Here is a 14,407-nt window from a genome sequence, read left to right as displayed (position 1 = left end):
TACTTCCAATTCAAATTATGCCACACAGTAGTGTCCCTCATTCACATTACACCGCACAGTAGTGTCTCGTATTCACGTTACACCATCCCTCCCCCTAACCCACCTTTCCCACAGCCTGAGCCTAACCCGCCCCCCCCCCCCCCCCCCCAAAGCCTCTTCAGTGGTGCCTAACCCTAACCCACCCGTCCTAATCTCCCTCCCTGCAGCCTAACCCTAACCCTCCCACCCTCGCAGCCTAACCCTAACCCTCCCACGTGGCTTGCCAGTGGAGTCTTTGGCACCAACTCGATCCGGATTTTGGCATTCTGCATCGCTATCTATGTTGGGATGCCAGCATCAGCATTACGAGCAGTTTCGGGATGCTGGCGTCAGCTTTCCGACCGCCGGGATGCCAAACGCCGGCATCTTGACTGAATCCTGAATGAAATGCTAATGAGATGCTGTGAGATGAGCCTCAGATGGACCCAGCCATTAACCAAACACCATTAGTTGGATGGTAGAAGTGCTTCCAGGGTGCCATCGCTTCCAAGATAAAATGATCAATTATACAATTAACTGATATACATTTCATTGAACCTGGCCTTGAAATAGGTAAGATTTGTATTTTCTTTATTACACTCAACAAGTTAAAGTTTTCGCTTACTTGCTACTTACATCTAACATGCATGAAAATCGTGTAGTTTTCCAGGTACTACAGTCCCTTCTCCCAAACACTGACACTTTATTATCTTCAACAACAAATAGATCTATAGCACTGTGCTTTATAACAATTGCTGTGTATCTGGTGACAGTCTGTTACTGCCGACACGGCGCCGGTGTCCGTCAGCACCGCACTGCACTAGTGATCAGACTAGTGCCCAGCAGCACCGCACTTGTAATCAGACTCACAATAAACTACAGTTCCCAGCAGCCCTTGCTGCCGGGAGCTCCCAGCAACAAGGGCTGCTGGGAGCTGTAGTTTATTTTGAGTCTGATTACAAGTGCGGTGCTGCCGGACACCAGCGCCGCTCCAGCAGTAACAGACTCTCACCAGGTACAGTCTGACAGTACTGCTTTTCTATCCTTTGGCCGCGGGTGGCACAGCCAGGCGGCGCCCCCTCCTTGCCTAGCGCCCCTAGCGAGTGCCATCCTGGCCAATAGGTAGATACACCCCTGTGTCTGAGTATTTGACTTATGGCTTTTAAGGCCACCTCTCTGCGCAGACCATGATGTATCATCATTCTGTGCCTACATCTGCAAGTTGGTGTATATTCTGTAAAAATGCAGGTAACTTACATATTAGAAATGTCACTACAAAGTCTAGCCTAGTGATATTTTAGGACCACCTTGTCATTCATTTTTAATTACACATTTTTCTCCTAAAATACTGCTCATTTTAGCATTACGTGTATGTTTTAAAATAATCATCAGTGTGAGCATACCTTGTAACTGTGATTATTGTGTGTGATTTTGGGGTGTTTTCTTACATTTCTTGCATGATAACAATGGCCCTCATTCCGAGTTGATCGCTCGCTAGCTGCTTTTAGCAGCAGTGCAAACGCTAAGCCGCCGCCCTCTGGGAGTGTATCTTAGCTTAGCAGAAGTGCAAACGAAAGGTTAGCAGAACTGCTCGTAAAAATTTTCATGCAGTTTCTGAGCAGCTCGAAACTTACTCTTACCTTGCGATCACTGCAGTCTGTTTAGTTCCTGGTTTGACGTCACAAACACGCCCTGCGTTTGGCCAGCCACTCTCGTGTTTCTTCAGCGACTCAACGATCAGTCACACAACGATCAGCAGTGCGACTGAAAAGCGTCGCTTGACCTTTTGTAAAACTGTATAGTTTTGTGTGAAAGTACTTCGCGCGTGTGTACTGCGGCCCATACGCATGCGCAGAAGTGCTGCTTTTTCAACTAATCGCCGCGCTGCGAACGAAAGCAGCTAGCGATCAACTCGGAATGAGGGCCAATGTGCGTTTTCCCAAAGTGCACCTGGAAATTGTAATGTGCCCGCCTTTAAAAGTACAGGGGTGAAATTAGGTTCCAGCAGATGGTCAGAAGATCCACTAACCAGTGTTAAATCCCAGTCTTCCCAACTTCTTCTGTCTGCCAGGGCAAGCTGATAAAAATGCCATCCTACCCTTACCCATCAAATGGATGCAGTTTTACAAATAGCCATGTGACTTCACAAAAGGCCATTTGCGCTGCAGGACTGACAATTTTCATGTTTGGAAATTAATATTATTATGGGCTCCATTTAAAAGAACAGTAAATCGGTATGCAAACCCAGAGACTGGACCTTTTCATGGGGAACAGAAATGATTATGAATGTGGGACTGGGAATGGAAGATCTGATTGGTTAAACCAATCTTTCCTAAGCAATATTTTTTGTTTATCCAGTGTCTGTGGATTGCATATACTATAAGACCAAGGGTGACCTAAAATTATCAATATAAAGTGACTGGAACAAAACTTAAATTTCAGTCTGCTATTGGGGGTCATTCCTAGTTGATCGCTAGCTGCCGTTGTTCGCAGCGCAGCGATCAGGCTAAAAATCGCCATTTATGCATATGCACCGCAATGCGCAGGCGCGTCGTATGTGTACAATGAGCATCGTGGGTTTGCACAGAGTATAACGAACATTCCAGTCGCATGGACGAACGCAGGAAGAGTGGCATGAAATGGGCATTTCTGGGTGTCAACTGACCATTTTCAGGGAGTGCTTAGAAAAACGCAGGCGTGGCAGAAAAAACACAGGCGTGGCTGGGCGTTCGCTGGGCGGGTGTGTGACGTCAAAAGCCGTCCCTCCGTCGTTAGAATCAACGCACACGAGGAGTAACTACAGGACTACTCTTGTTTTGCACAAAAAGATTTTGCCGATGCTCTGCTGCACAAGCATTCGCACTTCTGCAAAGCGAAAATACACTCCCCAGTGGGCGGTGACTATGCGTTTGCACGGCTGCTAAAAACTGCTAGCGAGCGATCAACTCGGAATGACCCCCATTGTCTTTGAGTAGGTTGGATTGTCTTGTCAGAAACATGCATGAGAAACTACTAAAAGAAGTATCAGCACAATGTAGCTGACATACAGTTATACAGGTCAGTAATTTGTGTGTGGCCACAAATAGGAAGGGCACATAGATATACAGAACCCATTTATACAGTCACATCTCACTTTGCATGCAGGAACATAACTAGAGGAATGTGGTGAAATAAGAATTTTATATAAAAAGACATAAAAATAAACTGATAACGGTGTTAATTTTACTAAAGTGTAATGCAAATGTAATTTGTGCTTATTTTTGTTCCCATTCACCCAACTTAAGCAATATAAACAGGTGAAAATGGCTGTGTCCATGGGGTTACACAATGATGGTGTTTTTTTATTCCTCCTGGAGTTGGGAGTTTCTTGCTAGGTGCAGACCAGGCAACTTCATTACCTCCTAGTGAACAAATCAAAACACCATTCCTGTATTATTGAACTCCTTGACTTCAAAGCAGCATTTGACACTGTTGACCACCATTTTCTCCTGAAAACTCTCCAGTCCAACAGGCTATGTGATCCAGCTGTCATTTCCTCCTTGTCCAACTGCTCTTTCTCTGGGGAAAATTCAGAGTTGATCGTAGCTGTGCTAAATTTAGCACAGCTACGATCAGGCACACTGACATGTGGGGGGACACCCAGCACAGGGCATAGGTGCCGATTTATGCGGGTGGGTTCTCGGCGGGAGCGGGAATGAATGGGCAGCTGTGGCAGTGACTAATGCCCATTACACATTATACAACATACCGTAAAGCCCATTACACATTATGCTACACACCGTAATGTCTATTACACAATATGCCACACACCGTAATGCCATTACACAATATGCCACACACCGTAATGCCCATTATGCCACACACTGTAATGTCAATTACATATTATGCCACACACAGTTATGGCCCTGACACCATTTTATGCCCCACACAGAATAATGCCCCTTACAAATGATGCAACACAGTAAGGTTTCTAATTACTTTTAAATTACCTGCCTGTTGTCAGGGGTTTCATGCGTGTTGTCAGGGGTCTCCAGCGCATTGCCAGGGGTTTCATGTGCATTGCCAACAAAGTATGGGAGGGTGGGTGCTAAACATATGGGGGGGGGGTTGCCATGGTACCACGCACACTGCTTCCTGGGGGGGGGGCTTGGTGACACACTCATATAATGGGTCCTGGGGGAGGGGGAGCATGATGACACACACATAAACACACACTGCATCCTGGGGGGAGGGGGGGCATGATGACACACACACACACACACACACATGCACACACTGCGTCCTGGGGGGGAGCATGATGATACACTGACACACACATGCACACACTGCGTCCTGGGGGGGAGCATGATGATACACTGACACACACATGCACACACTGCATCCTGGGGGGAGGGGGGGGCATGATGACACACACACACACACACACACATGCATACACTGCGTCCTGGGGGGGAGCATGATGATACACTGACACACACATGCACACACTGCATCCTGGGGGGAGGGGCGGCATGATGACACACACACACACACACATGCACACACTGCGTCCTGGGGGGGAGCATGATGATACACTGACACACATAAACACACACTGCATCCTGAGGGGAGGGGGGGCATGATGACACACACACACACACATGCACACACTGCGTCCTGGGGGGGAGTATGATGATACACTGACACACATATGCACACACTGCATCCTGGGGGGAGGGAGGGCATGATGACACACACACACTGCGTCTTGGGGGGGAGGGGTACTTGATGACACACACACATGCACACACTGTGTCCTGGGTGTGTGCATGTGTGTGCACAGCAGCGATCGGGTCTGAATTACCCCCTCTGTCTCTACATTTCCCAACCCCCTTCTCTCTCTACACCAATGCCCTATGTGAGCTTATTAGTTCCTTTGGCATCCGTTATCACATCTATTATACCCAAATATATCTGTTTTCCCCTGATCTCTCTCCCCTTTTGTTACCTTCTCTGTCACCTCATGTCTGTAAACCGTCTCCACCTGAATTTCACAATGCTTCCTGAAACACAATGCTTCCGTAACCAAAACATTGTCCTTCCCCACCCAAAATCCTGTCCCCTCCTCTCCCTTTCTGTTGACACCGTCTCATTTTCCTCTGTTCACCACAACTAGCCCCCAAACCAAGGCAGCCATTTCCACCTCCACAGTATTTCCAGGATCATCATCAGGCCTTTTTTCACCATGGAAGCTAATAAAACCCCTTATCCTTTCTTTCCTAATTCTTACCTCACTCCTCCTCAGTCTATTTTTAACTCTGCTGCTGACATAATTTTCCTCTATCACCTCTCCTCTCTATCATCATCTTCCTTAGCGTCATCCCTCTGTCAGTTACTTCACTGTTCCAATGTCCTGTTCAGAATCAAACTTCTCTCTTGCCTAAAAAGCCCTCAATCCCACTTCTCCTCTCTACATGTACACCCTCATTCCCTTGCATACTTCCTCCCATCCTCTGCACTCTGTCAACGACTGCTGCCTTACCTCCTACCTTATCTCAACTTCCCATTCTCACCTTCCGGATTTCTTCTGGGCTGCTCCAAACCTCTGGAATGCCCTACCACATTGAATTAAATGTCTATCCAGACTCACAGCTTTTCAATATGTCCATAAAAGTTATTTTTTCTTTCCATTCCAGCCTACCACCCCTCATACAATCTCCCCAAGGTAATCTTAGATTTATTTTTGTAAATTGAACAGCTGAGGTTCTGACCTTCCTTATAGATAAATAAACAAGTTGGAACTGTATAAAACTGGACTTTTCCTGCTAGTCTTATTCTTTCCACAAAGAGATTGATCTTAGTTCACCTGTTGAAATGTCCTATATTTTAATTCATTTTTGCTTAATTTCTGTTTTATTCCTCACCAGGAGAGCAAGGTTTAAGCGTTCTAACAGTGTGACAGCTGGAGTGCAGGCTGACCTTGAGCTTGAAGGCTTCCCTGGATTGACTGTTCCCACGGAAGACAAGGCCCTGCAGTTTGGTCGCTCCTTCCAACGCCACTCCTCTGAACCCTCAGACACCAGCCAGCAGTATTCTGTGTATAAGACAGTGCATACACAGGGTCAGTGGGCATACAGAGAGGACTATCAAATGCAATATGATACTGCAGACGAGGCACGTCAGGAGTCCTGGTTGGATAGAGGTGCTCGTAGCCTCCCAGACTCTGGAAGGGCATCGCCTTGTCACAGGGATGGAGAGTGGTTCATCAAGATGTTACAAGCAGAGGTGGAAAGAATGGAAGGGTGGTGCCAGCAGATGGAAAGAGAGGCAGAGGAATATGACTTACCAGAAGAAAGTAAGCTGTGGCCCATTTTTACTTATAAAATTATTATTGTTACTATGTTGAAAACAAATATAATACTAGAACTTGTGGGGCTCTTGTCTTAAAGGTAGTCAAAAACAGATGATAGTTGCTAAGAGTCTGGCAGAAATCTGTGCCATACTTCATTCAGTCACTGCAAAACATAAAATGAAACTGACTGTGAGGAATATTATTAGCTTACTGATTTTCTTACTTACCTTACTATGATGTGGGATTGCTAGATCCACTTACCATCTGTTTTGTCACTAATGCACAAAGAGGCTCTTTTAAATTCTTCTTACACCTTAAATCAGAATCGATAACACCCCAAACTGTAGATATTAAGTTCCTAAAATACAGAGGGCTTCATTCAGCTCAGATTGCAATTGCGACTGAACGCACACTGATTTCAATCGCAAATCTGCAAAGACCTTTAGCCAAACTCAAAATCTCATCTGCAGTTATACAACCCCATCACAAATATAGTGCATGCATAGCTACAAACACAACATTGCATGCATTCACTCAAAATTGTGAGAATAAACGCAGTTCTTATACATCGATGAAGGCACAGAAATGGGATGGTTTGTTTCTTGTTCTATTCTCTCAGAATAATGTTAGGCAGCCATTAAGAGTCATGGTGTAAACACAATATATGCAGGTAAAATGTTAAAGAACGTGTGCTTAAAATAGTAATAAGTTATGCACAACAGTTCGCTAAAATGAGCATACATATGACAACATACATACTTAAAAAAAAGTAACTAATTTATTTAACTAGGCATGCAGCACACTAAACAGCATTACCTGCATCACTACAAACCTATATCTATTCGCCCTAAAAATAGCAAAAAAGTCTAATTTTTTCGCCTAGGCAAAAAAAATTGACCTAATGGCATACCCCCCCCCCCCCCCCCCATAGAGCCCATAGAGTTATTTAATAAAAAGCTGCAACTCTCAGTTGTTTATTTGTTAACCACTTGCCTGGCATGGTCACATCTGATGCAACCTGTCAGAAAGTTCACTGTAAATCTAATGGCTGAACATATTGTAAATCTAATGGCTGAACATATTAGTAAATATACCCCCATGGGCTCAGTAAGGTCAACTCAAAATACTATAAAACTTATTTACGATCTACTCTGTATAGGAACTACACAAATCAACAGAGAGAAAGAGAGAGAGAGACACAGACAAAAAAAAGACTCTTTCAAGAGCACTCTTCGATATAAATCAAAGAACAAAACAAGAATTCATATAATCATAATAATGGATGAAAAAGAAATTAAATTCTGCACAAATAAAAAGAAATAAGATTCTACACAATAAAATCTAATATTTTCCTATAATTAAATTAAAGGAGAGCAGAGATATATCAGTCCCTGAAATGGCCTGTATGTACAGGTATATTGTATATATACAGGTATGTTTTGCCTGTTATCAAGGTGAAAATATAGAAGAAAAGAATACCAATTATAGACTCTTTACAATAGTATTGGTACCCGAATATCACATGGGGGAGTCTAAATCCCACTGAGGTGCAGTTCTCTTGCTCTATGATTTCAGTCTACAGCAAGTCCATTTTATCAGAGAATTGAATGTCAACAGAGTACACCTCACCCTCAGTGCTATAGATTAATAAAGAGGTATCTGTAAGTGGATATGTGCAAACATTTCAGGGTATGTCAAACATTGCATGAAGTGTCAGACTCTTGATATATGCCTCTATTACTGATGGTGAGATAAGAAAACAAGACTGCAAGACTGGATCACATAGATTCTCAGGCACCCTGACTCAGTCTTGTGGGGAAAAAAAATAGATAGATAAAATATATATCTGCTTTAAAGTTAAACCCTGAGAGTACCTACAATACCTGGTATTCTCATGTGGTCTCCCACCTGGTACTGGCCTGGCCCAACACTTTATTGCTTCCAAGATCGGACGAGATTGGGCAAATTCAGTGTGGTCTGGTTGTAGGTAATGTTATTTCGTATTTCTCTATTGGAATCATTTATGAGAGTTCATGAATAAGTAGGATAAGAAGAAAGTAATAGAAGAGGATCCCAAAGGTGATAAGTGAATGTCTCCTCCCTAACCTCTAAATGGGGAAGGAAAGGATGATTCAAGAAGTATAGTGTGATGTTATTGCATTAGAATGCTTAATGTTTGTAGACACTCCCATACTAAAATGTGTAAGCCTGAATCTTCAGTGATGGTCGCTAGGACCAGAGGGAATGCTGGGAAGTGGGTGGTCCAGTGTGCAGTGTGTTTGGAGTTGGTAATGGAATAAAAGAGCACAGAAGTGAACTCACATGCCTCTGTGTCCTAATGATTGGAATTACAAGCATATGAACAAAATATGGTGTCAGAAGAAGTTTTACTTGGACTGTTAGTGCTCAGAGTGAGACAGGATTCTGCAGAAGTCTGTAAAGCTGTGATACACAGTGTCTGCAAAGCCTGCCATGTGCTCCTCTCTTCAAACAGTGAGCAATCATGGATGAACTGTCTCCTCCAACAGGCATGCTGATGTCTGGTAACTTGTCTGAGAACTGGAAAAGATTTAAGCAAAGGTTTAATATATATTTTGCTGCATGTGGAGCTGGTACAGAGGCTGACAAAACTAAAGCATCCATTTTCCTCCATGTGATAGGAGAGGGTGTGCTGGACATTTATAATAGTTTTCAGTTTGATGAGGGGCAGAATATGGTGCTATCTTCTATAATGCAAAAGTTTGAAGATTACTTTGTGCCAAGGAAAAATGTGACATATGAAAGATATAAGTTTTTCACATGTGATCAGAAGTCTGTAGATGGATTTGATCAGTCTGTTACAGAGCTGCAATCACTCAGTAAAACCTGTGAGTTTGGTGATTTAAAGGATTCACTGATTAGAGATCGTATTGTCTGTGGAATACCTGATAATGGACTTAAAGAGAGATTGCTGAGAGAGCAAAACCTAACACTAGACAAGGCAGTGACTATGTACAGATCTGCAGAAATAACTAGATTTCAAGCCAAAAAGTTACACATGGAAGCTGATGGTGCTGTACATGTAGTGCAGAAAACAGAGCCAAGCAAACCACCATTCTCAAGAATGAAGCAGTCTAAGCCACAGTCTAACAAGGAAATGTGTAGTAGGTGTGGAAATGCTCACAATCTTAGAATGTGCCCTGCTTATGGTAAAACCTGCATTAAATATGGTAGACTTAATCCACACTTGCCTACTTTTGAAAAAGCCTTTCAGGGAGATTGTGAAAGTAACACCTATCAGTGCGGATGTGTACTGCTACATCTGAGAGGCGTGTCATAAACATGACTTACATCCAAATGTAGATGAGCCCCAAAGTTAGTAAGATCTATTTGATAAAGAAAAGACACTGATATTTTTCAGGATTTGTTTGTGTATTATGTTTTGCAAGAGGTTCCATATACTGTAAGCGGCCCTGATAAACCTTATTTAAAATGCATGTAGCCAAAGGGATCATTGTGCCTTATAACCAATGCAGGGCAATGGCATTGATGAGCGCATTTAATTGTATGTATCTCTGATTTCTTTTGTTTCCCAAAGAATGTACCAGCTGCATAATGGGGGTAAGGTGAAATCAGGGAGATTGATGGACTATTCAGGGAGTCAGGGAGATTGCTACTATTTCAGGTAGTCTCCTGTAGAATGAAGGAGGGTAGGCAACTATGACTTAATCACTTTGCCAAATGCTGTAAAATGAAAAGTGAAACAACCAAAGTGCATACTGTTAAACAAGCAGAGGAATTCTTTGTGGAGTGCATTGAACTTTGCAGTGCAGATAAGAAAGAATGGATTGTCCCTTTAACTGTGAATGAGATTGTCACTCCCTTTAAGCTTGATATTGGCGCGCAGGTGAATTTAAAATCATTTCAAGACTTCAAGACTTTTAGAGTAAAACCTAAAATTCATCCAGCCAAAATAAAAGTTACAGGGTATACTGGGGAGGAAATTCCTGTTAAAGGTACACTGAAATATGAAGGACAACAGTTTAAAACATCTCTATTGATTGTGGATAAAGATGTGGAACCCATTCTAGGATTAAGGGCGACATGTACTAAGCAGTGATAAAAGTGGAGAAGTGAGCCAGTGGATCATCAGCATTGATGTAACATTTATAATTGGCATACTATAAACATATACAGAGCAGCTGATAGGTTGCCATGGGCAGCTTCTCCACTGGCTCACTTCTCCACTTTTATCACTGCTTAGTACATGTCCTCCTAAATTCCTGTGAGAAACTAATACCCCTTTTACACCGCCAGCTAGTAACACGGGTTATTGCACATGAACGTGCATAACCCGTGTTTCTGGCTGGTGTAAAAGGGTCGAGTTGGAATAGTCCGGGTCAAGTGACCCGGTATTCCAACTCGGGAAGTTTGCATAGTTCAACCCGGCAAACTGTTCAGTGTAAACGGGAGCCATATCGCGTGACACGGCTTCCCGTTTACACTCTATGTGAGGGTGGCGCTTGGAAATCATGTGATCTCCAAGCGCTGCCCCCGTCACGTCACCGGCAACATCACCAACCTGGCAATATGCCGGGCTGGTGAGTCCGGTTTAAAAGGGGGCTGACGCGGGTCGCAGCCGGGTAGCTCCCGTGTCAGGGTTCCCGGCTGCGACCCGCTTTATTAGTGTAAAAGCGGTATAAGCTTGCTAAAGAAAGTTTTTATGGTGACATCACAAGTAGAAGATGACTGCAAATCGAAGTTTAGAGAAGAAAGAGATGTGTTTGAAGGTCTAGGTTGTTTGCCTGGAGACCATAAAATAAACATACACACGCAAGTTTCTTCAGTGATACGCCCATGTAGAAAAGTGCCGTTTGCGCTCAGAGAAAAACTAAAACAAGGTTTGAACCAAATGGAAGCCTTGGGTGTGATACAGAAAGTTATGAGCCTACTGAAGGGTTGAGCTCCTTAGTAATTTTGAAAAGAAAAATGGACAACTCAGAATATGTCTAGACCCCAGAGATTTAAACAAAGCTATTAAACGAGAATATTTCAAACTACCAACCAGATATGAAATCATGCCGCAATTTGCGGGAGCAAAATGGTTCAGTAAATTGGATGCATCTTCAGGATTCTGTCAAATGAAGCTAGATGAGGCCAGCTCAAAGCTTTGTACATTTAATACACCAGAAGGTCGATACAGATTTTTATGACTACCATATGGAATTCTGCTCCAGAAGTATATCACAAAAGGATACACATGATTTTTGAACATATTCCAGGGGTTGAAACAATGATGGATGACACACATCTACAAAGAAAGAACATGATTCTAGATTGAGACAAGTAATGGAACTTGTCAAGAAAGTGAATGTAAAGCTAAACAAGGACAAATGTGAATTTGTTGTGAATACACTTACCTTTATGGGCGATGTGGACTCGGATCAAGGTGTAAAACCAGGCCCAAGGAAAATGTCAGCCATAGTGAACATGGAACGTCCTAACAACAAAGACGATGTCAGAAGATTCCTAGGAATGATTACTTACTTATGAAAGCTTATTTCTCAACTCTCTGGACGAACAGCCTCTCTTAGGTGGTTGTTGGACAAAGATAACGAGTGGATGTGGTCACATGAACAAGAAGAAAGTTGTCAAAACTTGAAACAAATCATTACAGAGCAACCGGTACTAAGATTCTTTGACCCTGCGAAAAGAATAAGAATTTCAGCAGATGCTTCACAATTTGGCCTAGGCTCAGTGTTGTTACAAGAACATGAGGATACATGGCAACCAGTAATCTATGCATCAAGAGCATTGACAAGTGCTGAAACAAGGTATGATCAGATAGAAAAAGAACTTCTAGCGATCACATATGCATGTGAGCGATTTCATCAGTTTGTATATGGTCAAACATTTACAGTGGAAACTGACCACAAGCCATTGGTAGCTATCATGACATGCATCGTATCGGATCAGATATCAAAAACCTGCGATTTGGCCTGTTTTCACCCGATTTCTCATCTCGATCCGTTGGAATCAGGTGAAAAGAGACTTTATCGGACGAGTGTATGGGCACCTTAAGAGTGTAGGAATTTGCTCTTATACGCTGGTTCATACTGAAATCACATTGTGCAATTAAAATGTGAGGTACAAAAATGTGTCCTCTATGTCCACTTATCTTATTTCAGTATTCTCAGCCTGCAAAGGTAAATCATGTGTTTGTACTAATCTGCGTGACTGTGCCCCTACTCCCTACTTATGCCCACCCTGCAACATGCCCATCCTTCTCTGCATAGCCATATACCTTGGTGAAATTTATAGACACACCTGTATAAAACAAGTTGTACATCACTGCCAAAGAGGATTGTGTGATATGTATTTGTATACTACCTCTGCTGTGTTACCAGGGCTGGCTTAAGGTTTGTGGGGGCACTTACCAATAAAATTGTCTATATGATATCCTGGCAGTGTTATTTAAAATGTACAATGTGTAAATAATCCCCCAGTACCACAAGTGTGATAACACACTGTAGTTCACAGTCCATATTATGCCACACAGAAACCCCAGTTACCCTGCTGGTGATGTAGATACAAGTGAGTATGTGTGTTGGGGGAGGGGGGGAAGCGGTGCTGGGGGGTGGGGCAGTATTTGGGAGCCCTGGACGACCGCCCAAACTGTCCTGTTGTTAATCTGTCAGAGAGCGGAAACAAGCATAAACATAACCCACATACCCATAAGACCAGTACACTTTTCTCCCCTAGGTATTTCCTTCCCGACATACAGTATTGTGTACATATTGTATATGTAACATAAAGTATATACAGTAAAGTCTCGTGCCACCTGCTCTTTCCAGGCAGAACAAACTAAGACAGTGATGTGTCAGTAATTGGCTTTTAGAAAATGATAAGAACACTTGCACATGAGGATTACTATAAATTAGTATATGACAAGATTGTTCCATGATTTGAAAAGGTCAAATCTGCACATGTTCAAACATTTATTAGCAAAGCTTTTAATTTGCATATCAAAGTACCACGTAACGGCTGCATCAGGAATCTCTAAGGGTTGCAGTAAAGCACAGTTGTCAGATTGTCTGCGTGTTTGCCTCTGCATGACTGAAATGCATCCAAAGGTGCAGCCCTGATGTTTTTGCCCCAAGTCAGTCAGTCAGTCAGTCAGATTGTTGAATATTTGAAGGCGTTAATATGAGAAGAGAGGAAATGATTAGCCTACAGAATAACATAATGAGATTCACAGATAATGTTATCATTAACAGACAGGCTGGGCAGACATGAATAACAGATTGTATCACGGCATGAGTGGGAATGTGTATAATTTGTCCCATGGGATCCCACACTTTACCAACTCAATGAATGTTTTGCTGTTTAGAACTGAGGTTTGGGGTTACTCAATTATTTTTGCAAAATAGTATTTTGTTTCTTAACAAACTCAGTTTTAGAACTCAATAGTGGGATCTGTATCTGTATCTAGGGACACTTTACTGTATCCAGATTGTTGCAGTTTTAGAGAGCAACACCTAACTTAACATTATAATAGAATTCTATCTCATTTACAGTATATGAGCCACACTTAAGTAAATCAGTGTAATCTGTATCAATACAGACATCCCACCTGTCCCACAGGCTGCAGTGTCCCACAGGGAATAAGGTCTGGGAGGCCTCTCACCTGCTGTTCTGAGCAGTGGTAAATGGGTGCTGTGACACATCCAAACAGTAGATATAAGGCCCATACACACTGGGCGATTTCGAGCTTAAAGTAGCTCATTTTGGGCATTTTTAGCTACTTTGAGCTCAAACGTGTCCTGTGTGTATGGGCTATCGATGAGCGGTGAGCGCTGATGCGTGATCCCATATTATCGCTGTCCGGCGCCTTCCGTCGGGCTGTTTGTACAGCCGAGTGAAGCACTTTCCACAGTTTCTTACTGTGCAAAAAAGTGCTTCACCCCCCGTGGACATCTACCATTATGTGAGGCCTTGTCTCCTGTCACTAAGTCACACCCTTTTCTCTGCGTACACCTTTGGTGTGCAAATACTGGGGCATATGTATGTCCGACTTTG

General features: G+C 43.0%; 1 protein-coding gene and 1 pseudogene across 4 annotated transcripts in view; one reads left to right on the top strand and one right to left on the bottom strand.

Moving 5' to 3' along the window:
- The window catches only part of DLGAP3 (DLG associated protein 3), an 856,617-nt gene that overhangs the window by 810,888 nt on the left and 31,322 nt on the right, over positions 1-14,407 (top strand). For all 4 annotated transcript variants that reach the window (XM_063954417.1, XM_063954415.1, XM_063954413.1 and 1 more), the window contains one exon: positions 5,925-6,352. In XM_063954417.1, the coding sequence (XP_063810487.1) occupies positions 5,925-6,352 (428 nt within the window). The remainder of the gene's footprint in view (positions 1-5,924; positions 6,353-14,407) is intronic.
- LOC135052013 (5S ribosomal RNA) lies at positions 8,221-8,338 on the bottom strand (annotated as a pseudogene).

This window comes from Pseudophryne corroboree, chromosome 2, assembly GCF_028390025.1.
Source record: "Pseudophryne corroboree isolate aPseCor3 chromosome 2, aPseCor3.hap2, whole genome shotgun sequence".
Lineage (NCBI taxonomy): Eukaryota > Metazoa > Chordata > Amphibia > Anura > Myobatrachidae > Pseudophryne > Pseudophryne corroboree.
Note: the sequence above shows the minus strand (reverse complement) of the source record. Positions and strands in the feature narration are given on the sequence as shown.